This window comes from Mucor velutinosus (genome assembly GCF_035048745.1).
Source record: "Mucor velutinosus strain NIH1002 chromosome Unknown tig00000041, whole genome shotgun sequence".
NCBI lineage: Eukaryota > Fungi > Mucoromycota > Mucoromycetes > Mucorales > Mucoraceae > Mucor > Mucor velutinosus.
The window spans coordinates 350,101-376,773 of NW_027041905.1; the positions used below are offsets into that span (position 1 = coordinate 350,101).

Sequence of the window (26,673 nt, forward strand, 5' to 3'; positions counted from 1 at the left end):
CATAGCATTGATCAACGAGCTCCCTAGTATACTGGTAGCATAATAGCCAAACAGCTCGAAGAGCAATAATTTCTACAATACATAAAGGCATAGCAGCTACACGATTTTAATATAGACGATATTGAATTTTGGTAATTTCGATATGAGAAAGTATCAAAATCGCCAAATTAAGTACCAGTATACGCAGATACAAGAACTTTTTGAATGATAGCATAGATGTCCTGATCAAATCAACAATACATCAGCTCTAGATATAACATTGCATGTTGCTAATTCATTTTCCTTTTTTCTTTTACACCAAACATTGTCTTTATCAATATGGCAAAGACAGTACATTCTGATGGTAATCTCTTGAATAATGCTTGAACAATATCAAAGAAACTAACATGCACCTCTTTGATAACACATCAGACGCAGAGTTAGAGTCAAAGAAACTCTCTACAGTCCGTAGTAAGTTTGAATCATATGAAATGCAAAACTACGGATAACTAACATGTCAATTGAAAGATACAAAGGCATTGCATGCACATCACCTACTAAGTTGGAAGCAAGCACCGATCTAGCCTTTTATGATACCATGATTTCGGCTAATACCAACTGGAGTGTTTGTGGATTCAAAGAAAGTCTGCAATATACCATCAAGTTTTTATGGAAAAGTGGTATTTGCGTAAATGAGAACGGCTCAGACTTGTGTAGTATCATGAACGATGTCCTTGAACATGATGTGCGCATTGGAACCAAACAACACTCGCACCAGGTATCTCCAAAAGGATTACTGCTGCTGTATTGCTTTGCCGAGTGCTTCAATTGTACTGTGTTTCTGTTCTCGACAAGAAAGAAGCCAACAATTATCAAGCCTGTGGAAAGGGACGGTGCCACTAGAAAATTCGCAGCATTGTTATCTCATCAAGTGCTGGTGAATCTAAGAACGATGAACCTGAAGTTGATGATGACAAACCCACTGGATCAGAAGCAGGTGGTGCTGGAACTGATGGTGCTGGAGCTGGTGAGGCAACTGGCGGAGCGATGGTTGATCCAACCATAGAGCTTCGAAGTGTATCTCATTCTCTGAAGGCCATAATCCATCCTCGTTTTGATTACGGAGTCTTTCTTGGAGTGATTACGGATTTCCAAGCTAATTGCCACTCATGCATTCGCGGCTTGTCGAAGGCTGTTGGCATGCTGGTCGATTTGGTCTTGGCTGGTCAACATGCGACACAGAAAAAGATGTCTTTCTTTGACATCAAAGCTGTTGATTTATTTGATTGTGGTTTGAGCAAGAGTGTCAAGCCCATTGCAATTATTGACGACATCAGTGCCAGTGTTTAGGAATTATTCGTTTCTAGTGGCTTCTCTCACTCTTTTTGAGTCGATCAATCGGTTTCAAATGCTGCAAGATTATTCTGACACTGCAACCTCTCTTGGAAACGAAGACACATTCGTCAGGTATGAAATGACAGCCAACAAAGTCGATAATGCTGTCCTCTCCAATAGGCGAAAGAAGAGGAAGAAATCGTCAGTCAAGAAGCTACAGAAAGGAAGGGAAACTGGACGAATCCGCTTGAAGAAACTTCAACAACATTTGGTAGCCAGTGAAGCCAGATCTGCTGCAATCATGTCCACCTTCAACAAGCCAAAGATGGTTTCCTTCATAGGAAACTGGCATCGCAATACTCAGTACCTCCGTGGCCACAGCACTCGAAGTATGAAGCCGTACATGTCAACGCTGTCCACAAGAAGCACAGTCAGATTGGTGGACGAATACAATTCTACTGCTCTTGTTTCAAGGAGACACAGAAACAACTGGTGGGTGATGAGGATAATAGAATGAAGAGGAACCTCGGTGCCGTTACATGCTTTAACCCTGAGTGTCCAAAAAGGCTGGTTAAACAAACTACCATGAATCGTGATGAGCAAGGAGCGAGTAACATTGCCCTCATTGGTTTTTCGGCACTGGTCTCACTTGACAACAAGGTGTTGCCTCCTTTCAGTCGAGTTCAAAATCCTGATAAGTAAGTTGGCCTTTTCACTGGGATCTATCAGCAGATTTTTTGACCTCTTACTTTTTTATAGGTACGTCTTATCCCCTACTTATTCACATGTCTTTGCACGCCAGACTGGCAATGTGAGGACACCCGCTTAGTCGGTGAATTATTGCAATAAAACCAATTGCACGATCTGTATACCGGGCAAGCACATTCATGTCAATTCAGGAGGCTTTTTCCACAGTGTAGATGTGCTGTTCTACTAGAAATATGCTTTGGTCATTGACATATGTTGATATCAACAAAAAAGACAACTTCGAATTTTGGTAGATCAGACTCCTCTCATTTACTATTTAGATTGACCTGATTACATCTTACTATCAACATGTAGTTCCCCTGTTTTTTTTTCTCGTGATATGATCTACATTAAGATTTCCTATCAGATCGATAGAGCAATTTCTAAAGAAAATGACAAATGCAGTCTTTGATTCAGTCATACCAGGTGTCCTATTTAGTTGCTAAAGCTCATCTTTAGATGACATGCAAGCACCAATGCAGTATTTGCATCCAAAATGTCAACGATGATCTAGTGGCATATCATTAAAATTGATGCATGACAACAGAGCGTCTGTCATTCTTTGGTTCTGCCACTGCTACTGGGTAAATGGAGTCAAGCACATGTAACCAGATGCACATGTTGATGATGGGACAAGTTGAACCTGAGTGATTGTCTTTGCACAACACATTAGGCAAGCATTTAACCTCAATCACACACTGTGAAACAAACAAAATTGTAGCTCTTTCAGATGCGGCATTGCGTTTCCTTTCCACCTTTCTATACAACGCGTATCCAAAACCAAAATGACTGAATACCGGTCTGTCGCAGGCATCGCTGTCTATCGTGATCCAATATCGCAAGAAACGCAACAAGACGCTAGCAACGATTTGCACAACATCTATCGGGAGCCTGGACAAAGAGTATATTTGCTGGTGAAAAAGCCCAGAGTTGATCACAGCTGGCAATTTCCTCAAGGCGGATTGAAAAAGAAGTGCAATGAGTCTGTTGTTCAGGGAGCACTGAGAGAGCTGTCTGAAGAATGTGGCAGTGATCTAGCAGTAGATTTGATCGATGCAGATGCTCCGTTTTGTATCTATCAATATCCTTTTCCACCAGAATTCATCAAATCAAAAAAGAAGAAGAAGCAATATGCTGGCGCCAAGGTAGTAGAGTACATAGGATGTGGTAATGTATGTGTAAATCATTCAGCATGACATGTAGGTTCAATTCGTCCGAGCAAAATGGGCCAGTGGACAATGCCAACCTGATGGCCATGAGATTATTGATTTTGCTTGGTTGACCAACAAGGAAATACTCGAGTTTGTGTCCCCGGATTATGCTACTGGCATACAAGCATTGATATCAGATGAAACAACTGTATAAGGCGGCTCTTAGCAGGAGTCACAAGCGCAGAGTTTGGGCATTTTTAATTGCTTACCTGTTTGAGACAATCCAATTCATGTTTAATTAATCCATCCATTTTTCTTTCACCCACTCTCTCTTCATATTCACAATAAACAGTGATAATATATATTTTTTTTAAAAAAAAAGAGTTGATTTATCATTATAATATTATACTGTTCATCGTATTATATCCACTTCTGCTTCATTGGTAACAGATAATACAACTAGACATTCGATATGACCAATGCAAAGAAACACCCTGAAGAGTCTCCCAACAAGAAATCGAAAACAAAACACGTAGCGTAGAAAAGTAATCTATAAAACATCATTTAACTCACACTCTTTGATTATAGATAGCAGACAATTCTGCTTTAGATTTCTTTCTTGAGCCACTTTGGCAAAGTATGTGTGTTTCTGCCAAAAACTAGCATTTTGCCATTGATCTCACATGCAAATTAGGTTTGCAATCTTTCAATAGCAGAAAATGCATCGAGGCACCACCATCGTCAGTAGCAAGAGAATCCTATAATGCATCATCATCATCATCATCAAGATATGACAATGCACCTAGTCTTTTCGATTTGGTTCAAACAAACTTGCTGAGAACGACATCTCCAGCTGCTGCTTCCACATCTGCATCAACCAGTGACAGCAGCACAATACCCCAAAAGAGATCACAACTTCAAATAACACAAGAAAAAGCGGTTGCAGAGACAGATACTTTATATCACACACCACCAGCCGACTTTGCGAGTATCCAAATCAGTCTTGATACACAGGAGTCAAGGTCAAACCAGATCACCACTACTAAAACTGAATACAATGCAATTGTTTTGGACTCTGGCACATCCAATGTATCCAAGCCTCGTACAAGCGATACTCAAAATTTAGCAACCTCTACTGTTGCAGATGTCACTGGCCATAGCCAATCTTTGGACACCAGCAATAACAACAACACACATATCATCCATGTCAGTAATGATGATAACACTTCTAACATGTCAATTGGCCAAGATAATGAAGAGATGGAGAATACAAATCAGAATCCAGATAGAATCAAAGTGTCTGTAGTAGCAGACGAACTTGATCACCAAGCATCTATTGCTATTGCGTCAGCTACTCCTACCATTACTCAACACCAGTCATCAGGAGCCTCATTGAACAAAACCACTAGTTACCACAGCCTGGAACTATACGAAGATATTGATAATGACCAAGACGAATTTGTCGATACAAGCGAAATCTTGATTGATGTAGAAGCTGAGGAAGACGAGTTATCGCAATCCAGCGACGAATTTTACGATGTAAAAGAAGTATTCAGTGCGACTGTATCCAGGACAACAACGCCTACTATCGCCGAAGAAGAAGCGAATAGACAATTGCAAGATGATACCACTTTAGCCATAATGAATGTTTTTGAGACCGCAGTGGAAGCTGTGCAGGCTACTGACGTGGAGGACAATGGTGATGAACAATCTGGACCAGGAGCGATTGATGTCGCCGAGGAGGATGAAAATATGGATCAGGAGGAAGAGCTTGCCGACAACAAAGATGAGCTTGACCAAGAGGAGGAGGAAGAGGCAGATCAACTAACCGAGGAAGGTCATGTTGCGCAAGTGGAGGACACTGAACAACTTGGTGATATTGCACAAGTAATTGATGATGCACTAATGCAAGCTAATGATGTTGAAGCACATGAGAGCGAACAAGGGCTAGATAAAACGAGAAAACTGGTGGAAATTTTACAAGAAGGGGAATCGCTTGATGTGGCATCAACTCAGGAATCAGATGCCAATGAATCAGGTCAGTCAGTAATGGTAGACGGTGATCCATCCAATGTGCTTGAAGATGGAGACCTGGACACAAACAATGAATCTCTGCTAGATAGAGTGGATGATGATTCGAACGAGCATGATAGACAACCTAACGTCATTGAAGCTGCAACAGTTGATGTAGTCGAATTACAATCAGACAAACCGGGTAATGATGTGCAGCAGCAGCAGCAGCAGCAGCAGCCTAGTGGAAATGAAGAAACAGAATTTTCTGTGGAGCACAGCGACCCAGTTGCAGTCGTCGATGATCAAGCAGTGGCACCACCTTCTATGCAAGACGAACAACTTAATCAGAGTGAACCATTGAATCAAAATGATCAGCTGCCATCATTTGGCATGGTTGGCATGGAAGACGAGCAACTGATTGATATTGAAGAAGTTCATTTACTGATGGATCATCAAGATGAACAAATGGCGTTAAATGAACCTTTAGAAGAAGAGGCAACATTCACTACTCTGCCAGAAGCTTCAATACTGAATCAGCAAGATGAACCACCCTCAGCAGCAGTGAATACCACACATGCAGATAGCCCTGAACATGATCAACAAGTTCAACTGGATGACGATACGAATGAAAGCGATCAACAAGTCATCAATGGTGACCCTACAAATACCACCGGATCTCAATTACTCCAATGTGATCAAGTACACTCGTTTTTACTTGAAGAAATTCAAGAGATACTACAAGAAGATTCTGAAGAAGCAGAAGAGCAGCAGCAGGGATTCGCCGTTGAAAATAAGCCCACACCACCCTTACCAGCGCAAAACCAGGACAACCACACCTCCACGACTGTTGCTGGCGACAGCGTTGATGTGGTGATGCTAGACGCTATTGTGGAATTAGAGCCAAAAGCCATTCTTTCAGAGTCTCAATCTCAAGTGGCATCGGCGATCGATGATTCAATACAGGATATTGCTACCGTACGAGATAGTTTTGCCCTGGATCTGATTCAGAGTCAAACCCCATTCAGTCAACAGGCTGAGGAATTGGAGGAATATGAGCTGGAGGAGTTTGATGAACTAGTAGAAGATACTCAGGAACCAGATGTCGTAGTGAAGACTGAATCGAATCCTACTGCCACTGCTACTGCGCAGCGCACCTTTTTCGATCTCACAAACGATTCAGAAGAAGCGGATAAAGGTGTGTGCGATATGGAATTCATTGATATGGGCCCTATGGACGGTGATGGCGAGGATGAAAATGACTTGACGGCGGATGCTGTTTTAGAAGAAGAGAGTGAGAAGCAAGATATTCAAACACAAGAACCCGTAGCCGTTGCTTTGGACGATGTGCCTTTGTCTTGTCTGAAGGCTGACATGGATGCCATGGGTGGCAGAATTGTATGCAACATGGATTTACCTCCCTATGCTAATGTGTCCATGTGGTGGTATGATGCGCATGATTCCAATCAAAAGGGCATTGTGTATCTCTTTGGAAAAGTGGGTTATGGAAGCATTTATTGACATGAATCTGGCTTACTGATACACACACACACACACACATAGGTATTTGATGATCAGCAAGACAAGTATGTCAGTTGCTGTGTACGCATCAAGAATGTAGTCAGAGAATTGTATATTCTCCCAAGACAGTTCCAGATAGATGGTAAGGTCTTGGTCAGCTATGAAGAGTATGGCTTGCTCAATGGACTCTTTCTTACTAGATGAAGGCAACCCGACTCATATCAGGGTCCACTTGAACGATGTACAGCAGGAGCTGAAAGTCTTGCTAGAACACAAAAGAATATCAAACTACCGAATGACCACCTGTGAAAAGCAATATGTCTTTAGTGGCACGGATATACCTAGAAAAGCAACATACATCAAATTACAGTACAGTTATAAAGGTATGTCAGCAGAAGCCCCACAATCTGACTCAATGACACAGTACTGACCCCCCCCTCCATTCCTTTCGCTTTCAACAGATTACGAATTTCCTACAACACAGAGTGGCAAGACGTTCAGTCATATCTTTGGTGCAAATACCAGCCCTTTGGAACACTTTCTAATTCAACATGATATTATGGGCCCCTGTTGGTTGGACCTGGTTCAGTGCACCAAGTTAGACAATGATTTATCATGGTGTGCGTTGAACATTGGCTTGGAGGACCCTCAATGCTGCTCCGTGCTGCAAGAAGAGGGAGAAGCGCCTCCTCTTAATGTCATGTCGTTGAGTTTGCAGACACAAATGAGTCGTTTAGGGGCTCAGTCAAATCAAGTGGTGGCTGTTAGTCTCTTTTTATGCAAAGATGGTAAGTTGGAAGGAGAGAGAAATTTTAGCCATAGATTGCATCCATGCTGACACAGTCTCTTTTATCACCTATAGTGAATGTGGATACGTTGGATTACACCACTGACTTGAATGGCTACCGAAGCACAATCATTTGTCTTCCACCCAACATGTCGTATCCAGCTGATGCTTATGAAAGCATAGAGAGCACATCCCAGCATATTATTTCGCTTGAGAATACTGAATTTGCTTTGCTGAGTAGACTACTAGGTTTGTACAATGACGCGCGTCGCATGGGCTATATATACTAACATCTGCTTTACAGCTGCCATTCATGTTTATGACCCAGACATCATTTCAGGACACAACTTTTTCGGTGGAGACCTCGACACCTTGCTGACTCGAATGAAGCAGCTGCGTGTCCCTCATTGGCACAAGCTAGGAAGATTCAAGTCCAAGATGCTGTCCAAAACATCAGGTAATTCAGAAGGATCCATCAGCAGCACCTCCCGCCAACGTTTACATATGCGTGGTCGTATTGTGTGTGATACATTTGAAGCATCACAAGACTTGATCAAGAGCAAATCGTTCCATCTCTCTGAACTCGCCAAGACACAATTGGACATTGTACGCACAGACATCAAACCACAGCAGTTGGACTCTTATTTCAAGACAGGACATCAGCTGTTGGCGTTGGCCAAGCACTGCTCGTTGGATGCTTATATCACGTTTGCACTCATGACCAAGCTTCAAATCCTCCCCCTGACAAAGCAATTGACGCGTTTATCTGGCAACTTGTGGTCTCACAGTATTCATGGTGCTCGCTCAGAGCGCAATGAGTACTTGCTGTTGCATACGTTTTACAAAAGGGGGTATCTCTGTCCTGATAAACCTGTGCGGCCCAAGAAGCATTCGTTTGAATTCGTCGATGAAGCATTAGAACTGGAACTGCCTGCTTCCAAACGACGACTAGGCGCAAATGGCAAGGAGACGCCTTCGTTTGAAGGCGGGTTGGTGCTGGACCCTAAAACGGGCATCTATGACAAGTACGTGTTGTTGCTCGATTTCAACAGTTTGTATCCTTCCATCATGCAAGAATTCAATGTCTGCTTTACGACCATGGATGTCAATGCAGATGCGATTGATACCAAAGCGCCACGACAGACGACAACGATGGGCATCTTGCCAGAACTGGTGAAAATGTTTGTGGACCGTCGCAAGCGCGTCAAACAACTGATGAGCGATCCCAGCATCTCTGCCACAGCCAGAGCCCAATACCATATTGAACAAATGGGTCTCAAGCTTACTGCCAACAGTATGTATGGTTGTCTCGGCTCCAGTTATTCCAGGTTCTTTGCAAGGCCCTTGGCTGCCTTTATTACTGGCAAAGGTCGTGACATTCTCCGTGATACAGTCCAAATTGCGGAACGATCCAGCGGCGTGGATGTGATTTATGGCGATACCGATTCCATCATGGTCAACACGCATCAAACGGTGCTTTCAAGAGCCAACAAGATTGGTCAACAGCTCAAAGATCTAGTCAACACAAAGTACACAATGCTTGAAATTGACATCGACGGCGTGTTTAGACGTACCTTGTTGTTGAAAAAGAAAAAGTATGCCGCTCAGGTTGTTACTCAACTGGCCAACGGATCATACAAGGAGGCGCTGGAAATCAAAGGCCTAGACATTGTTCGTAGAGATGGCTGTGATCTTTCGCGTGAGACTTCAGAGTAAGTATGGGTAGGCCAAATGTCACTGAATCACTTTTTTATATAATGTACCATTCCCCCCCATAGGCATGTTTTGCAACTCATTCTTTCAAGCCAACCACAAGAGACCATTGTCAATGACATCCATCAGTACATAAAGATGGTGGCAAACAGAGTGCGTGCTTCACAAGTGCCTGTGCATGCGTACATCATCCGAAAGGTAAATAAAAAAAAACTGGAAATTGAGCTTCTTTGTAGCGACCCCCGCTAAAAAAAAGTCTTTATTTAGCAACTCACAAAATCACCAGAAGAATATCGCACTACAAAAGGAAACCCCCATGTCCTTGTGGCCAAGGATATGAGAAGATCTGGTATTGCTGTGAAATCGGGTGACACCATTCCGTACATTTACTGCACCAAAACACTCAACAATGGTGTAGTGGTGAGGGAACCTCGTATGCCAGATGATGTATATAACGACAAAGCTGTGATAGGTAAGTTGGCACACTAGAAAAGCTCATCAATAAGGCACGATTAAAACTAACTGTACATATTGTCATAGACAAAGACTGGTACTTGTTGAAGCAAGTGCTGCCTTCTGTGGCTAGAATCTGTATACCACTAGAAGGAACAAATAGAACCAAATTGACAGAGTATTTACAAATCAATACGCCACAACCATCAGCACCAGCACCAGCACCAGCACCAACACCACCAAACACAGACAATGCCATGCAAGTCGACTCAATGCCTGTGATTGAAGAAGAGATTGGCGAGGAGGACGAGAACAAGGAAGAAGAAGAAGAAGAAGAAAAGGAAGAGGAAGAGGAAGAAAAAGAGAACAGTGCCAACTCAATGCTAGTCAACGTCTTCAAGATCAAGGGACAACATCGTAGCAAGAGACTTGCATTAAAATGCTCAGCTTGTGATCGCCGACTTCCACCCAACAGATTAACATGTGCATGTGGTGCATCCTTGAGCGTAGCTAGTCTCTATTGCCAAACGTTGGTGGCTGTTCGACGCTTGATTCAAATGTACTATGCTAGTCCTCATGTGTGTAATGAGTCAGCATGTGGATTTGAAACAAGGGACCAATTCCCTGTAGATGATGTATGCTGCTTACAAATGAATTGCCCGGGGAAATTGATCCGTCAGGTAAGATAGTGACATGTTTGTGGGATCGAGCCGACACGATGTTGACATATGGCTTCATTGAAACGAATAGTATTCAGCTGGCCAATTGTACGATCAAATTGCCTCGTTTAAAGGTAGTTTACATAGAGTGCGCACCATCATGTCAAAATTGCACTTGGCTGACTTGGAGTTTTTTTTTTTTTTTTTTTTTTTTTTTTTAATAGATACCATCAAACACCTCGGCGACCAAGGCCAAGATGTCTCTTTGGTTCTAGCCATGCTGCATACCATGAACAACAAGTCTGCTTACAACTATATTGATTTGAATAGTTTTGTGTAAAAAAAATATATAAAAGCCTTTCTTGTTCTGTTTAACATTGTGCGTGTGTGTGCATTTTCAGCAAATACATTTGCCTGGAGTAACTGACACCCGCATTTAGCCGGATGCTCCGCTGAGTCTGTGCAGTCTTTTCCTTTAGTCATCTTCTCCCCTCATTATGACTTGAAAGAAACCCATTCTGGGGAATTAAAAAAAAAAAACGCTGTTTTCTTTTTCATACAAAACAATCAACATGGCAACAATAGACATTGAATCAGCACCATTACTAAGGAGCAACAAGCCGACAAATGGATCTAGCAAGAAAAAGTGCCTTGGTATAGTGGCATTGGTGGCATTGGTGACCATTGGCATGAGCTGCATAATGGCTGCATCAAGCCATCCTCATCAAAGTATGATCGTACATAAAGGAGGGAAGAGAGAGGCATTGCTGAATATGTTTTCTGTATAGATGATGCTTTAGAGAGTCCAGTTGATTTCAAAGGCCATTTGGTAAAAGGATCCAAAGGTGCTGTGGCAGTAGAGGCAGAGGAGTGCTCCAACGTTGGTGTGGAAAGTAAGTCTAGGGCCATTCTCTATGGATAAACCTCTAACTCTCTCTCTATTTACATAGTTTTGAAACAAGGTGGCAATGCGGTGGATGCAGCCATCGCATCCACACTATGCATTGGTGTTATTGACAGCTTTGCTACAGGTAAAGCGACCTCGCATCTGAATCTCTTTAATGTGCAACACCATACTTACTTTCTTCTCTCTCTGTGTCATCTAGGCATTGGAGGGTAAGATAGATTACACAATAGACTTGTTTATTGCATCATGTTAACCAATTTGAAGCGGTGGATTCATGTTGATCCGATCACCAAACGGCACCTTTGAGTTTATTGATTTTCGAGAAACAGCGCCTGAAAAAGCAACCAGAGACATGTTTGTGGAGAACCCGGATTTGGCCAAAGTAGGTGCATTATCTATCGCTGTACCGTAAGTAGAGTCTCTCCTCCAGTTCATGTTGCACACATACACACATACTGAACAATTCCCTGCAGTGGCGAGATACGAGGTTTAGAAATGGCCCATAAAAGGTAAGTCATTGTGTACGTCATATGACGTTTGGTTACTCAAGCACGATACCTGCTACAGACACGGCAAACTCTCATGGTCCGACTTGTTTGCGCCTGCGATACACATAGCTCGACATGGATTCAAGGCCACTGAATTGTTGGCTGTGCGTGTGGCGGTAAGTTTTCTTGCAACATGCAGGGCGTGTTTATAAACTCATTTCCCTGCTGCCTAAACAGACTGAATCAGAATGGATGCAAAATAGCACAGCATGGTCCGATGTATACTATCGAGATGGCAAGCCCATTCAACAAGGTGACTTGATCAAACGACCTCAATTGGCCGACACCTTGGAAACCATCTCCACGTTAGGCGCAGATGTATTTTACGAGGGCGACATTGCAAAGCAGCTTGTGGCCACCATTCAATCCGCTGGCGGCATAGTGACATTGGAGGACTTCAAAGCCTATCGTCCTGTGATCCGTCGCACGTTGAGTACTTGGTACAATGGTCGCAAAATCACCACATGCTCAGAACCTACCAGTGGCCCTGTGATCCTCAGTGTGCTCAACTTGATTGAGCGTTTTCAATTCAAAGTCGAGGGATTCACAGGCCTCAACCTGCATCGCTTGGTCGAGGCGTTCAAGTTTGGGTATGCGTTTAGAACTGAATTGGGTGATCCTGATTATATCAAGAACGAGCCTCGCATTGACGAAATGGTACAAAAGGATTACGCAGCTGATATCCGACAAAGGATCACAGTAAGTCTTTTTTTTTTCTATGGTGCGCTGTAGTGGTATTCATCAATGTCTTAGGACGACACCACGCATGATCCCTTGTACTATAATCCAAAATTCGATCATGTTGAATCACATGGCACCATGCACTTGTCAGTAGTGGATGAGCATGATGGTGCTGTGGCATTGACATCGACTGTCAATTTGATTTTCGGCTCGCATATCATGGATCCTAGCACAGGTGTCATCTTGAATGATGAAATGGATGATTTCTCTATTCCTGGGTAAGGGCTTCCATTCATGTGCTGTGTTGCCTTGATCATGCTCACGTTTTTATCTGAATAGCATTCCCAACATGTTTGGCCTCTATCCTAGCGAATACAATTATGCAGGTCCACGCAAGAGACCCTTATCGTCCATTACACCCACCATCATTGAGAAAGATGCTCGATTTGAGATGGCTATCGGTGGTTCTGGTGGATCCATTATACCTACGGCCACACTCAATGTAAGTATATACATGGTTGTGAAGACCTCATGTCACTCAACATCAAGCTCCCCTTTAGGCTATTGTCAATGTTTTAGATTACAATCAAGATCTCTATACAGCCATTGCAGCACCTAGAGTACATCATCAATTGCTGCCCAATGTTGCTATTGTAGAAAATGGATATTCCAAATCCAAACAAGCTGAATTAGCTACCAAGAAGCATGATGTATTTATATTGCCCAAAAACTTTTCCATCTCTGCTGTACAGGCTGTCAGACGTATGCCAGACGGTACCTTGGAGGCAGCCAGTGATCCCAGAAAAATGGGTGTTGCAGCAGCTTACTAATGAACAAATGAATAAAAAAAATGGTATTTATTGTCTATTGTGTTGTTGATTTTGAGCGTAATAACTGTTGACCATGGAGGCAGACATGGTATCACTCATGGCATCGTGCATCATGGTGGGTCCGTATCGCATTCGACTTCCATAGCCACTGATGCCACTTGCTACAGATGGATGGCCATGCGCAATGGGCTCGTCTGCCATGGATCGACCAGCAAATGAAGAGTGGACTGAACCAGGAGGTGCCGAGTAGCCGTAGCCATTGACAGAGTATCGACTGCCATATAGACTGCCACCATAGTTGGAATAGACCACACTAGCACCACTGTGATTGGGGTACACACCGCCATGAGCCGACATGGGAGCAGGTGGAGGAGGATAGCTACTGCCCTGAGATAGCCCATCGCTGTAATTTTCAGACAACATGAACTTTTCATATTGAGACCAAGACATCAACGGGATGGATTTGGGATCAAATTCACCTTCATCCCCTACAGCCACTTGTTTACCTTTTTCACCAACTACCACACGCGTATTACCCCAAGAGAAATCATCGAAGTGCCAGTAAGAGTAGATGGGAATATAGAACGAAAACACAGGCAATGCCAAGATAGACAAAAAGAACCAAGCAATGTACTCCCAGCGACGATACATGATGAACAAGATGATTTGTAAGCCGTACGTACAGCCCAGCGTGATGATGGTAATATATGGGATCTGGTTTTTAGCCTCTACCAGCTTGTAAATCAAGAAACCGAGGTAGCCCAGCAAAGCAGGCTGTACCAGTGTACTGATAAGGTCCAGCATGACTACAAAACGCATCGAGAAACAGCAGAAACCACATAGTTTGGGCAGAAAGATGAGCTCGCCTAGATTGTGCACAGTCGAGTTGATCCAACGACGACGCTGAGAGATCAGAACGCTCCATGTGTCAGGTGCATTGGTCTTGCACTGTGCGTCTGCATTGAACTTGGTCTTGTAGTTGGGATGGTGCTTGAGCAATAGGGTGGTGAGGTAACGATCTTCGCCAAGATACAGCAGGTTCTTCTTGTGCAGTGTGTCTACTACATTCACCGTGTAGTCTTGAATGACCTCGTTGCTGACAAACAGAGGTCTCTTACCATCCACGGTGCGAATACGATACATGGTAAAGCAACCTGGCAGACAACTGACTGTAGAGAACAGCGACTCAAACGCCTTGATCATGTGGTGAGAGATAAAATACTCGTATACCTGAATCATGGTGACCCAAGTGTCCTTTTCATTTGACAAGGTCGTCTCACCACAGATACCGATAATCTTGGCGTCGTGCGACATACTCGACACCAAGTAGTTTAGACCCGTGGGCATCACCTCTGTATCTGCATCCACCATGAGCACATATTCGTACATTTCAGGGCTGACACCAATCACGTTTCGCATCTGATGATACACCTCTAGTTGCATTGGGTTCATGGGTGCGTCGTATTGAACGCGGTTCAGAAACTGCATCAAGACCAATTGAGAATCACGTTTACCGCGATTACCAGGCTTTTGACGTTCGTTGGGAGCACCGACTTTAGCAATGACAAGATAGGGCACAACATGGCCGCCAATCTCGTACAAACCAGAGTAGATTTTGGCTCGGTTGTGTTGCTTCATGCCTTCACCGACAGAGATAAACGACAGGGCTTCAGGGTCTACTTGAGGATCCACACCAAAGATATCCAGCACGATGCGAGGCGTAGGTCGGTCATTACCACTACCGATAATCATGCCATCACAGATGACCACAATCAACTTTCGCTTGTCGTCGTAGCGCAATGTCGCCAACGAGTCAATGGTCTTGCGCAGCGAGTCTTCGTCTTCCGTATAGCAAGTGACTTGACAAATGACAAACTTGTCCAACTCTTCAGGCACACGCGCACTGCCAATGCGAATAGCAGCAATGAATTTGAAAAAGACCACAATACACAGACAGATAGTAACGGCCAGCAAAAAGTAGGTAGAGAACTGACACTTGGTCGAGTTACGTTCATCCACCATACCGACAAAGTACAGGTTGCGAATGCAAGCCAGTTCCCTGTTCTTTTGGTCCGCACTCAGACTGAGCGCATTGAACTTTTCAGTGAGATCAGTACCTGCATTGGTTTGAAACAACTCCACCACCTGCGGATCCAGAAAGTCGGTACTAACATCGGTGGGTACAGTGCCATTGTCGGGAGCAGTCAAGTAACGACCGCCCATAAGATATGTCGTCAAATCGTAAATGCGTTGGTTGATGACACCCCACTGACGGGTGGTGGTGACACCATTCAGCTTGTAAGCACCTTGCGCTTGATCGCGGATGCCTTTCCACTCTACACTCATGTCACCCTTTTTGTAGTTGCGTCGCAGCATGGTCATTTGATTGTAGTACCAGTTGGGACGGTAATTGCCAGAAGCAAACCTGAAATCGTGATATTTGGCATTGGGATCGGTATAGTTTCGATTGTAGTCCAAGGAGACGTAGGGTGACACGTTCTCGCAAAGATCAGAGACTTGTATGGGGAATAAATCAGAGACATCTTTACCTGCATAGCTCAAGACAGCACTTGTAGGCACGATGCTGGGGTAATGGTGGGGTGCAAAACTAGCCAAGTCAAACACCTCGCCACGAATAGCAACATAGCCATCTTTTTCCGAGTTGTGCGACGACAGTTCATTGATAGAATACACGTTTTGGTAGGGACAAATGAGTTCGCCGAAAAAGACCAGGAACCAGATCACGAAACCGCACATGCATGTAATGATCATGCAAAGTACCACCTTTTCTCGCCATGCAATACGGACATCCTTACGCTTCATTCGGCCCAATTTCACCAGAAGTATCTTGGGAATCCACCATGTCATCAGGGTCACAAACCATAGCCATCGTTTTCTGCTGGGTGTCATGGTGCCTTCTTTTTCATCCGTCGCATCGAGGTCTGTTGTAGGGGGTGCCATCGGTGGCGAGAAGCTGCCGTCTGTTACTGTGTAGCTGTCCCCGTTAAAGTAGTTGTTGCCAAACCTGGACTCGGCATAGTGGCTGTTGTTGTCCGAGTACAATGAGTGGCCCGCGACAGAAGGTAGAGGCAATGTGTCTGATGTGGCATTGTCGAATTCTGGCTGCATCATAGGAGCAGCATGAGGTGTAGATGCAGTGGGTGGAATATCTCTGGTCTGCAAGTCCATGCCTTGTTCAGTGTCCAGTAGAGCAGGCATGCCAATATTGGGATCAAACATCTTGAGACTCCTTTGATCCTGCTTTTCCAGTGCTCTCAACATTTCCTCTAATGTGTGCCAGCTTGCGTAGCTCAAAAAGACCTATCCATTCCCCACTCTCATCAGCAACTCGAGTCATTCAATGCTTGGAAAAAAAAATTATTACCTTGCTTGTGCCAATGGCCATATCTCTGTCTGTCCAACGATGCATCTCCTTGACAGACCCACACTGCTCTTGTGGACTACCACTATGATCCAACCCCATGTTGCTAAACGGCACAGCATATCTCGACAAGAAGCTTGTGTGCGGCACAGAAATCATGTAAAAATGCTGCATCTTGGCTGCTATCTTATCCAGATGGAACGTCTTGACTTGTGATTGCACTAGCAGATTGTCAAACTGCGTGGTACTGGCAGTGGCATTGGGGCGAATGCAGTACACACACCACATGGTGGCTTCTTGGAACGAGTTGACCAGATCATCAATGGCAGACTGCACTTGAGCAAGCACCGTTTTCTTGCCACTGGTGTCTGTTGCCGTAAAGGCGGCCTCTTGCTTCTCTTGATTTGCTCGGCGCTGACTTTTCCTCATAGATGGCAATCGCGTTGGCTTGGCTGACTGCTGTGCTGCGACCAGGGCTGACATGCCCCCTAAAGGATGGCTATCAATGGCTAGATTTTCATCTGAAAAGAGATCCAACACAAAGCTATTCCAGGACGCAGGCATGTCTGCATTGCCACGGATCAAGGCAATGATGTCCACCAGCAGCTGGTTGTTGTTTTTAGTGATGAAACCAGTGGGCTCGTAGGTCACTTGACCAGAGTAGTGCTGAATGGCAAATTGGCGTGCGTTGGTATCAGATAGCTTGCATGCAAATGACGGGTTGTCGCTGTTATATTTGGTGATGGCCTCCATGGCATTGGCATCTGTAAAGAGGCGTTTTCCACTGATGGTCTTTTCTGACATTTTGTTGAGAATGGCATTGATGCCTCGTGTAGGCTTCTCGTACAAATCAATGCAGGCTGTGTTGTTGGTAAAGTCGACTTGGGGTACGTGGATGGATTCTGCCTGGAATTCAGCATCGTCTGGTTCAAATGTGCGGTTCATGATAAAGTTGTATATTCTCTCATTGGCATAGTCGATGCAAAACTGCTCAAATCCAACGGACCCGAATCCAGAGGGCTGTGTGCCAGGGAAATCCAGGATACCAATGAAGCTATTGAACTGATCTGTGTAGGTCTTTTGGTTAATATGCTCCACCAGCCAGGAGAACAGTAGCGAGTACAGTGTCTGTGCTAGTTCATCTCGTTGCGCAGCTGCCTGTTCCGCATTCAGAATCAACGTAGTGACATCCTTGCCAACCATGGCTGTCTTGAAGCACAAGACACTCTCTAATGCCCGCGTATCCAGGCCCAGTAATTCAGTAACAATCTCCAGCGTATCTCTGTTCTTGATGGCCGCCGACTCCTCAGTAGCACCCACACCACCAGCAGGATCCGTGAACACAATGTTGCCCAAATGCAAGATAGCCGCCAGCAATTGAATGATGTGGTTGAAATGCTGGCCTCTAAAACCAGCAGCTCGCATTACATCCTTTAGTTGGTTGTATTCATCCGCATCACCCGATTGCAACATGCGTCCATATTTAGCCAGATAGAGATAGGCTTTGGGGTCGTCTTTGAGTTGCAGCACTTGCTTTTCATCGGGTTCGGTTCCGGCCAAAAGCCAATAAAAAACGTTAAAGTTGCCTTCGCTCAATTTACTGCCATGGCAGAGTCGAGATTTCTCCAAAAAGTAGTGCAGTGTCTTGGCGCCGACCATTTTACCACGTTCATTGTAGTGGGTTTCAATGTACACGCCATAACGAGATGCGAAATTGTCGTTGAAGCACGTCTTTGCCGAGCCAAACGCTCTCAATACTTTTTGTCCATGGATAATGTGATTTTGCACCTTGGATCGCTTCTTGTTGGCACTGAGTCGAATCAAATGTTGAATGACCAGGTTGCTTATTTCTGTTTTTCCAGTGCCAGATTCACCACTACAAAAGTGAAACCAACGGAAAATGAATATATAAATAACACAAATGTGTGTGTGTGTGTGTGCGTATTGATGTATACTTTACCATAGAAAGATGGATTGGTCATTGCCAGTGCGTCTCATGTGGAAATAAGCACGATTCAAAAGCTCAAAGACGTGAGGGTTCAACTTGTTGCTGATGATGGGATGCGTCGTTGAACCAGCAGCAGGCATGTCCTTGTACGCGGTGACATAGTCATCGCTGGTCTGTGCATCGTTTTGTGCAAGCTCTTTGAACGGATTCACTGCAACAAGATGGCATGCGCCAATGTCGCTGTAGACGTTGTAGTTCAAGAACTTTTGGTATAGAATGTCAGTCAGTTGCTTGTCTGTCAGGTTGTCTACAGAGGAAAGGTCATTGATGGCATCATTGGGTCGTGGTGTTGTTGCTGGTGGTTGAGCATGCAATGAGCGTCTATTCATCGACATGTGGGCATCAAGGTGATATCAAAAAAAGAAGAAAGAAAGAAAAGAGTTGAAAACTATAAAAGGTCCAATGTACCATGTTTTATATACCAGAAAAAAAAAATAGTTACCAACCCTCTGTCATTGGCAAAACATGTTGACATGTTTAAAAATAGCTTTTGTATCATTCAGGTTCTTGTTGGCTCCGGATAGACAGAGATACACCCTTGGATAATAGACTGAGGCGGTTCCTTACTTTGTTTGGCTGTATGACATGGACAGCATTACTGCCATATCCCCCCTCACCCCCCTCCAACATCCCATCACACATGTCAGCCATGGCAATCTCATCTGTATATACCCGCACACTTGAAGCGGCTCGTCAATACCCAATGTTTCAATACACCAGGATACTTGCCCAAATGGAGCAAAGTAGTAAACATTAATACACACAACAACGCCATAAATATATATATATATATATATATATATATGTTCGAGGCTGAAATCCCGCTTTGTTGAGACGATTCTGTCCTTCTGGAGACTGTGCGTTTGTGCTACCGAATTTTGCATGGCAAGTGTAACAAACAGCTAGTGCCACATTCAATGACATGAGGTTCGATTCTCGTACGCTTCGGTGAGCAGAGTTTACTGACGACCGCCTTTTTTTTTTCATTTCATTGAAATAGCCAATATCACCTGATTGCCTATACCAATGTAAACATCTCATCAACTACCCTCAAGCAAAATTGCTTCTCAACTGTGGATCTGGCTCATTCTGGAGAGCTCCATGTCTGCGTGCATGAGCTTGTGACATGGAAGGCCAGACAGTATACGTGCAGTACCTCGTACTACTCACACATATGCAAAACAAGCGAAATTTGGATGCATTTGAGCAGTGATTTCTGGCGATAGAAGCCGTTTTAGGCTGCCAGAGTAGCATCAAACGGTTGCTCTGATCTAGCATTTACTTGCTGGCACCTTTGCTCAACTTTTTAAGGACCAAAAAAACATGGCCAAAATTCGACCAAAAGGCCTGAGGTACCCCTCATGATTTTCATCGAAAATCAAACGACCGCGTTTTTGACCTTGCTAATGAAGACTTTTACTATGGTAAATATGGAGTCAAAATGTTTCTACGGATTCAGGGCAACCTTTGAAATTACTTTTGTGTGACCTTAATATGTAAAATTTCGACTTTTTTGCCATAAACCTCAATCTTTGTTTTTGTAGATTGCTCAAGAAGTTTGTTCAAAGTACTAATTATAATACACATTGTTGGATGCGCCTCAAAGAGTACTCCTAAAAAGCATAAGGGAGTACAAGATGATCGTGGCGATTTACATAGTCGAGTTGCTCAAAGTAAATCTTTTTTTTTAAAAATTGTGTTTATTGATTGAGCCGCGTACACTAAGAGTAATAGGTCAGAGTGAAGAGGGGGGTGCAATTGAGAAATGAAAAAAAAAATATAAATATAAATGGAAACTAAACTAAACTAACAAAAGGAACTATCTAACTATCTAAATTACAAGAGGGAATGGATTTGATCTTCATCCACTGTCTGTCGGACAGTGGAGTGGATATGTACCAGAATCGCCTCAGGGACAAGGATAGTGTCGTCAAAAACAAAGCGCATATGGGCTACCCATATTTGAGACAGGGTGATGAGTAGGATTCTGTATGGATGGATGCCTTTGACTTGGGAGTACCAGATATCTGAAAAGTCCAGGGACAGAAGAGCCTCTTTGATGTCAGTGATGGACGTGGTGGGCCATAGGAAATCAAAAATGACGCCTTGCCATACCTTTTCTTTGGATGGACAGTCAAAGAGCAGGTGGCTGGCAGTTTCATTGGGAGACAAGCAGATAGGACAATTGTGGGACTCGAAAAATGCAGGCATCATGTAGTGTAATCTGCTTCTAGAAGGGACTCAAAGTAAATCGAACAAGTCGGAAATGAGCAAAAGCTGTCCAATCTAGAGCAAACGGCAATCGGAGATTAAAACGGTTTAGGCTGTAAGCAAACAGACAACATGCATTACTCATAGATTGACATTTGGAAAAAAAAGGCACTTTTGTTAGGATGGACACTGCCCCCCCTTTTTTTCTTACGCCACGCGGACAGAAATACTTGATACAGCAATCAATTCAATATGTATTTATTAGATGGTAATATTTTAGTTTCTCTACATATGGAATTCAGCAGCAAGTATTACAGCAAGTAGCTGGTTTTCTATGATGACAACGCGTATAGTGATGATGATGACTACAGCGATGCGTGGTTGAATAGTGATGCTGCTGTTGTTGCTTTGCCTGTTGACAGCCAATCGTGTTGTTGTACTGACGCTTGATCAAGGTATGGTGAGGCTGATGATGCGAGCAACGAGAAAAAGACGACTTTTCATCAACTTGTTGTTGCTGCTCCTCTTGATGATTTAATAAATCTACTAAATCAGGTACATAATCCTGCTTTCTCGAGTAGACAATGCGTCGGTAATCCGTTTTGAGTTTGGATGATGAGCTCAGCCCCACATCATGAGGCTCCTGCTGCAGCTGCTGTTGATAATGACATTCGGTAATGCCTACCATTCGCTGTCTTGGGTGGCAATTATGGTTTGCCTTGCATGGTATTTCATGTGGACGCTGCACGGCTGCTGTTAAAGGAGGGTGCTGAGCTTGATTCAACAAGTAATAATGGCGATGATCAGAAACAGGCACTACCGGCTTTGATAGCTGATAGTTGACTGGTGATGGTATATTTGCAATCAGGGGCCTTCTGTCAAAAGGCTTGGACGTATGCGTGCTACTTGACATGGATCGCATAGGAGCCACCGCTGGCTTAATTTGATTGACCAAAGGCACTTGAGTCCGTGCATGGACAAGCAATGAGGCTGATGATGGAGAGGAAGGAGGAGACAATTGATGCTGCATCGGGTGAATACGTTGACTAGTGAACGAATTGGTTTTTTTGTAGCAAGTAGGATGGTAATCCACTATGGCAGCAGTAGAGGAAGAAATATTCGGTAGCGGTTGCGTGGGAAGTGGCCGTTGCATAGATCGACGGTATTCTTGTCGATGTCTTTCTTTCATTCTTGCCATTGCCAATCCAGGTACACTTATAGCAGCGGCAGACGGCGTTTTTGATGCAACAATTTGTTCGTGTGCTTGTGAGCGATCCAGCAGATCCATCAAAGGCACATGTTCACCAAGTTTTTTACCATCATAGTGATGGGGGTCTGATCTGGATACTGGGTGCAAAGGTACGAATTCTTCAGTAGATGACAAGGACGTGAACGAGGAGTCAGAAGAATCACTTTGCTTTGATGACCTTGTCGCATTGCTAATGATGGATTCAGTCAAGGGCGATTGAATATTATCATTGTGCGTCTGGATTGCTGTGCTAAATTTGAGAGGCGAAATGGAGCTTCTGGCACTACTGTTGTTGGGTTTCAGACTGAGAGAATGCCGAATGGTATCTTTTGATTTCATACTTGATTCACTCTTGATGGAGAGTGGCACTAGTTCCTTGAAAATGTCTTCAGAGAGGCTGCTCTGGGCCATATCCACAATAGAGTTTCCTACCATCATGAAGGAATCAGCAATAAATGAGCGGTAATCAGAGCCTGCATCTGTTGATGTTGAGGTGCGAATGCTATCGGTCAATACAAGCGGTGGAGGTAAACTAGTTGAATTTAAGGCTTTGCTTGCCTTTGATTTCTTTCTGAAGCTCAAGAACCCCATAGTTGAAGAAAATGAAAAAAGTAAGCAAATCTCACATAAATCTAGCAAGATGTATTGATTTATATATACAGTAACAGTGTTTCTTTTAGATAAGGGAGGTAGTTACATGGTTCTCTCTTTTGATGCTGCTCCTGCAGACCTAGCGAGTTGGTGATTTGATATGTACGAGTCTATATTTTACATAATATATAAAAGTAATGTATGTATCTACTTGTCTGCTATTGCATGGGGGTCGTGATGTAGTGAGTACATAAATATATATTGAAGCAGAGCACCTACGGATAGAGCCCTTGATTTCATTTTATGTAAATGTGATGTATAATACGACGAGGAGGAGAATGAGAAGATTTGATTGCACTCACTATGCATGTACATACAATCTAGTTCTCTATATTATACCTAGTTTGTTTGATAGAGTATATCTATGTATATAAAGCCAACAAATTTCTTACATGTATAAATACATAGGATTGATCTCTCTCTCTCTCTTTCTTTCTTTCTTTCTTTCATACATGTGAATATCGAATTCAAGACAAAAATAAAGTTGTTTTCATATAACCCCTATTCCTTGCTGAATCAGTCTGAAATAATCATAATTTGCTCTCCTGGGTGTCTTGTATTATTCATCTATTATATCACTAGAGCAACCCCTTCTCTCACTTTTTTTTTTTTTTTTTTTTTTTTTTTTTTTTTAATGTAAAGTAAAGATTCATAAATGTATAATCACAAGTACCACGTAAATAGGGACACGCTGCGTAAATAGGAGTATTTCGCCGCTATTATTCAATTGCTTATTCACTGTATACAGTTTAGTAAAATCCTGGTAAGTGCATGTATATTTCAATTAGAGCACCATGTTGAGATCCTTTTCAAACCTGTAATGTAAGTGGGATATATGATATGCGTGAGGTCAGGGTGAGTTTCAAGTGAAGAAATAAAGGAGAATGGGCGGGCAAACTCAATGTGGAGGCAGTGCAATCACCATCATCTATTCGACTTTATGGAGAAAATTGCCCTGGTGCAGTACTCGATAATCATGTATATGATCATTTGTATCTGTAATGTATTAAAACATCGTTTCAACAAGAAATAAGCTATAGATTATCGAACGTCATTAAATACAATAAGCAACTGCGTCGAAATGTTTGTTTTTCTTGCTGCTGCTGTGTAATAACACAATAGTGCATATATTCAGCCCTGAAATTGTAAGCTAACGATCAAGAACCTTCAAGCAGATGAACAAGAAGCCTCTTGTTTATTCTGCGTAATTCAGAGACATCAACAGGAGCTCTGATTGTGAGTAAAAACCATCTCAAACTGCAAGCCAAATATATGAAAATCATTTGCAATTGACAATTTGGTTCTGTTGACAAATGCCGATCTTTTTAAATTACAGGATGTATTCTAGGAACAGACCTATCCTTTATCGTACTATCAAGAAGCACTTTCATGTTTTCAACCTGAGAGTGCATAGAAAGCTTTTGCGAGGCTACGCTATGCGAATAACCTCTCCAATGTCACCTAATGCTTGGGATGTTCTGTACTAGAGAAGTGGTTTCTGTGTGTTTCAAGTTCTTTTGCAACACTTGGTGACTGGTTTAGACAAGTTTTTTTTTCGACTAAATCTCTATTTCAGCGATTCCTTTCCATCACCAATAGCTTGAACAAATTTCCATCTGAAAAAGCAAAGCTTGAGTTTTTTTTTTTGTTTTTGTTTTTTTTTTTGTTTCTTATACTATACACAATCTCACTCGCCCATCTCTTCTTTTTGTTTCATTTGGACGAAAAGAGTTGATTTATTGGTATATATATATACATATAAACGTACATACATTTGGGCATCTCATTCGTGTGTCATTTGCATCATTGCCCATCATTGACCTTGAAAGAAAACCAACCCCTTCCTTCGCCCCCCCCCCCCTCCTCCTTTTATCAAGTGAATCATTCAAAGCATGGATCAACAGCAACAACAAGCATCATCACCAGCCATAGATACTACCCTAGATGTTCAAGAACCTGCTAGTAAAAGGGCTAGATTATCAACACCTGAATCATCGCATGCATCGTCAGAGCTGAACAATACCACTACTACTGAGAAGATTGCCTCACCTACTACTGCTACTACAAACGATTTGACATCGTCAACAACTCTTGGGCATGCGGATTTGCCAAACACATCAAGTACAATCGAGCAGCAGCAACAGGATTTAGACGCCTTCAATCAATTGCAGCAATTGAGTGAGGCTCATTCACAATTGGCCCAGGTAGCGGCTGCTGCTGGTTTGAGTGGTGATAACAATTTTCAATTCCTGACAAATTTTGAAAATTCTATTGCTGCAAGTGTCATGGCTGCTGCTGCTGCTGCATCAAACAATGCTACCACCGCAGGTTCATCGACTGCTGGTAGTGGAGCCAACTCACCAGATACAACTGCTACTGCAACGACAACGACCACTGCCACCAACACAGGTGCTGCTACACCAAATCTCCAATCCATCAGTCCAAACCTTCCATCACAAGAAGTGTCAGACCACCAACAGCAGCAACAGCTCAATAGCTTGAATGAGTTACCTACCGAAATATTGAAGCGTGAGCTGATGAATCAAAAGGTAGTGTGTGTGTGTGTGTGTGTGTGTGTGTGTGTGTGTGTGTGTTGAAAGAGAAAAGGGGACTAGAGCAGTGATATTAAACATACATGTGTGGAGTTAGGTTCGAGCCGATAACAGAGAACGAAAGAAGCGTTGGAGACAACAGAATGAAGAGAGAAGTAAGGAACTTGGAATACATGCTCACAACGGAAGAGAGGGTTACTCATTCTTTTGCTTTTTTAGACAAAGATAACGATCTTCGCTGTCGAGTCAACAAGAGAGCTCATAAGTTATTCGGTAAAGAGGATAGTGAGCATAAGAAGAAATGGATTGACGAAGAGTTCTTGAAGCGCCAACAAAAGAGAAAGGATAAGGAGCGTCGAAAGGGATTAGTAGATGATTCATTGGGTGGACACCACCATAATCATCATCACCATTCAGCAGATGGACAATTGAACGCTGCTGCTGCTGCTGCTGCTGCTAATGGGGCTTTGGATTTAGCTGCACTTGCTCAACATTTGCAACCACAGCCATCACTTTCCACACTGACCGATGCCAACTATTTAACATTATTATGTAACAATTTGGGTATTCCTGCAGCTGCTCGTAGTATCATTGGCACTCATAATGCTGCTGCTGCTGCTGCTGCCGCTGCTCAACAACAGACAGATGAGTCTCATCAACAACAAACATTATCCAATGCTAGTGCTGGTACTAGCAGTTTACACGATACTGATATCATCAAGCAAGAACCACAAACAACAGGCAATCTGGGACAGCAAGAGGAAGACGATAAGAATCTACAGTCATTTCCATTCCAGTTGCTTGAACTCTTGCAACAACTACAACAATACCAACCTCAACAAACACCACCCACCCACACTGAATCCACCACCACCACCACCACTACTACTACTACCGCTACACACACTCCTACTCTCACAGCAATAACAGACCAGCATCATGGCATGGCAGCAGATACGGCTCCATCAGATAATACAGATTTCCAACTACAACAACAGTTCAATGCAGCCATGTCAGATAGACCAGAAGATAAACTAGCTGCATTACTAGCATCCACATTACAAGCAGCGGCTACTGCAGCATCTCAAGGTATGAAGGACGAACATGATGCAAACCAACCACAATCGTCTACCTCTGCAGAGACATCACAACATACCACTGTAAATCAACAAGAGGGCGAACAACAGCAGCAACAACTGCAACTGAATAACAATGCTGAATTTCCAATGGACGCTGTACTCACATTAATGCAGTTGAATGCTGGATGGAGACATTGAATAGCAGTAGTGACACATGGTA

The 26,673-nt window shown here is 43.2% G+C and overlaps 9 protein-coding genes across 9 annotated transcripts; 6 read left to right on the top strand and 3 right to left on the bottom strand.

Moving 5' to 3' along the window:
- Positions 1 to 386: 386 nt before the first annotated feature.
- Positions 387 to 1,045, top strand: ATC70_000269 (uncharacterized protein; the record flags this gene model as incomplete). Its single annotated transcript, XM_064819687.1, has 2 exons — positions 387 to 450; positions 516 to 1,045. 2 exons carry the CDS (start codon positions 387 to 389, stop codon positions 1,043 to 1,045), a joined length of 594 nt encoding a protein of 197 aa, XP_064683607.1.
- A 342-nt stretch (positions 1,046 to 1,387) lies between these two features.
- Positions 1,388 to 2,143, top strand: ATC70_000270 (uncharacterized protein; the record flags this gene model as incomplete). Its single annotated transcript, XM_064819688.1, has 3 exons — positions 1,388 to 1,806; positions 1,881 to 2,012; positions 2,074 to 2,143. The coding sequence occupies 3 exons, from the start codon at positions 1,388 to 1,390 to the stop codon at positions 2,141 to 2,143; spliced, it is 621 nt and encodes a 206-aa protein (XP_064683608.1).
- A 703-nt stretch (positions 2,144 to 2,846) lies between these two features.
- Positions 2,847 to 3,426, top strand: ATC70_000271 (uncharacterized protein; the record flags this gene model as incomplete). Its single annotated transcript, XM_064819689.1, has 2 exons — positions 2,847 to 3,206; positions 3,265 to 3,426. 2 exons carry the CDS (start codon positions 2,847 to 2,849, stop codon positions 3,424 to 3,426), a joined length of 522 nt encoding a protein of 173 aa, XP_064683609.1.
- A 258-nt stretch (positions 3,427 to 3,684) lies between these two features.
- Positions 3,685 to 10,695, top strand: ATC70_000272 (uncharacterized protein; the record flags this gene model as incomplete). Its single annotated transcript, XM_064819690.1, has 13 exons — positions 3,685 to 3,744; positions 3,801 to 3,849; positions 3,907 to 6,719; positions 6,786 to 6,885; positions 6,944 to 7,126; positions 7,205 to 7,531; positions 7,606 to 7,779; positions 7,835 to 9,242; positions 9,309 to 9,441; positions 9,511 to 9,715; positions 9,784 to 10,376; positions 10,447 to 10,489; positions 10,580 to 10,695. The coding sequence occupies 13 exons, from the start codon at positions 3,685 to 3,687 to the stop codon at positions 10,693 to 10,695; spliced, it is 6,204 nt and encodes a 2,067-aa protein (XP_064683610.1).
- A 232-nt stretch (positions 10,696 to 10,927) lies between these two features.
- ATC70_000273 (uncharacterized protein) lies at positions 10,928 to 13,321 on the top strand (the record flags this gene model as incomplete). The annotated part of the gene is made up of 10 exons (XM_064819691.1): positions 10,928 to 11,084; positions 11,144 to 11,248; positions 11,306 to 11,471; positions 11,527 to 11,670; positions 11,736 to 11,771; positions 11,830 to 11,926; positions 11,988 to 12,509; positions 12,564 to 12,769; positions 12,831 to 12,993; positions 13,052 to 13,321. 10 exons carry the CDS (start codon positions 10,928 to 10,930, stop codon positions 13,319 to 13,321), a joined length of 1,866 nt encoding a protein of 621 aa, XP_064683611.1.
- Positions 13,322 to 13,348: 27 nt separating this feature from the next.
- Positions 13,349 to 19,046, bottom strand: ATC70_000274 (uncharacterized protein; the record flags this gene model as incomplete). The annotated part of the gene is made up of 3 exons (XM_064819692.1): positions 13,349 to 16,642; positions 16,707 to 18,579; positions 18,664 to 19,046. The coding sequence occupies 3 exons, from the start codon at positions 19,044 to 19,046 to the stop codon at positions 13,349 to 13,351; spliced, it is 5,550 nt and encodes a 1,849-aa protein (XP_064683612.1).
- A 1,501-nt stretch (positions 19,047 to 20,547) lies between these two features.
- TGL3 (triacylglycerol lipase) lies at positions 20,548 to 20,925 on the bottom strand (the record flags this gene model as incomplete). Its single annotated transcript, XM_064819693.1, has 1 exon — positions 20,548 to 20,925. The coding sequence occupies one exon, from the start codon at positions 20,923 to 20,925 to the stop codon at positions 20,548 to 20,550; it is 378 nt and encodes a 125-aa protein (XP_064683613.1).
- A 295-nt stretch (positions 20,926 to 21,220) lies between these two features.
- Positions 21,221 to 22,762, bottom strand: ATC70_000276 (uncharacterized protein; the record flags this gene model as incomplete). Its single annotated transcript, XM_064819694.1, has 1 exon — positions 21,221 to 22,762. One exon carries the CDS (start codon positions 22,760 to 22,762, stop codon positions 21,221 to 21,223), a length of 1,542 nt encoding a protein of 513 aa, XP_064683614.1.
- Positions 22,763 to 24,714: 1,952 nt separating this feature from the next.
- On the top strand, positions 24,715 to 26,651 carry ATC70_000277 (uncharacterized protein; the record flags this gene model as incomplete). Its single annotated transcript, XM_064819695.1, has 3 exons — positions 24,715 to 25,371; positions 25,472 to 25,529; positions 25,594 to 26,651. 3 exons carry the CDS (start codon positions 24,715 to 24,717, stop codon positions 26,649 to 26,651), a joined length of 1,773 nt encoding a protein of 590 aa, XP_064683615.1.
- Between the last annotated feature and the right edge of the window lie 22 nt (positions 26,652 to 26,673).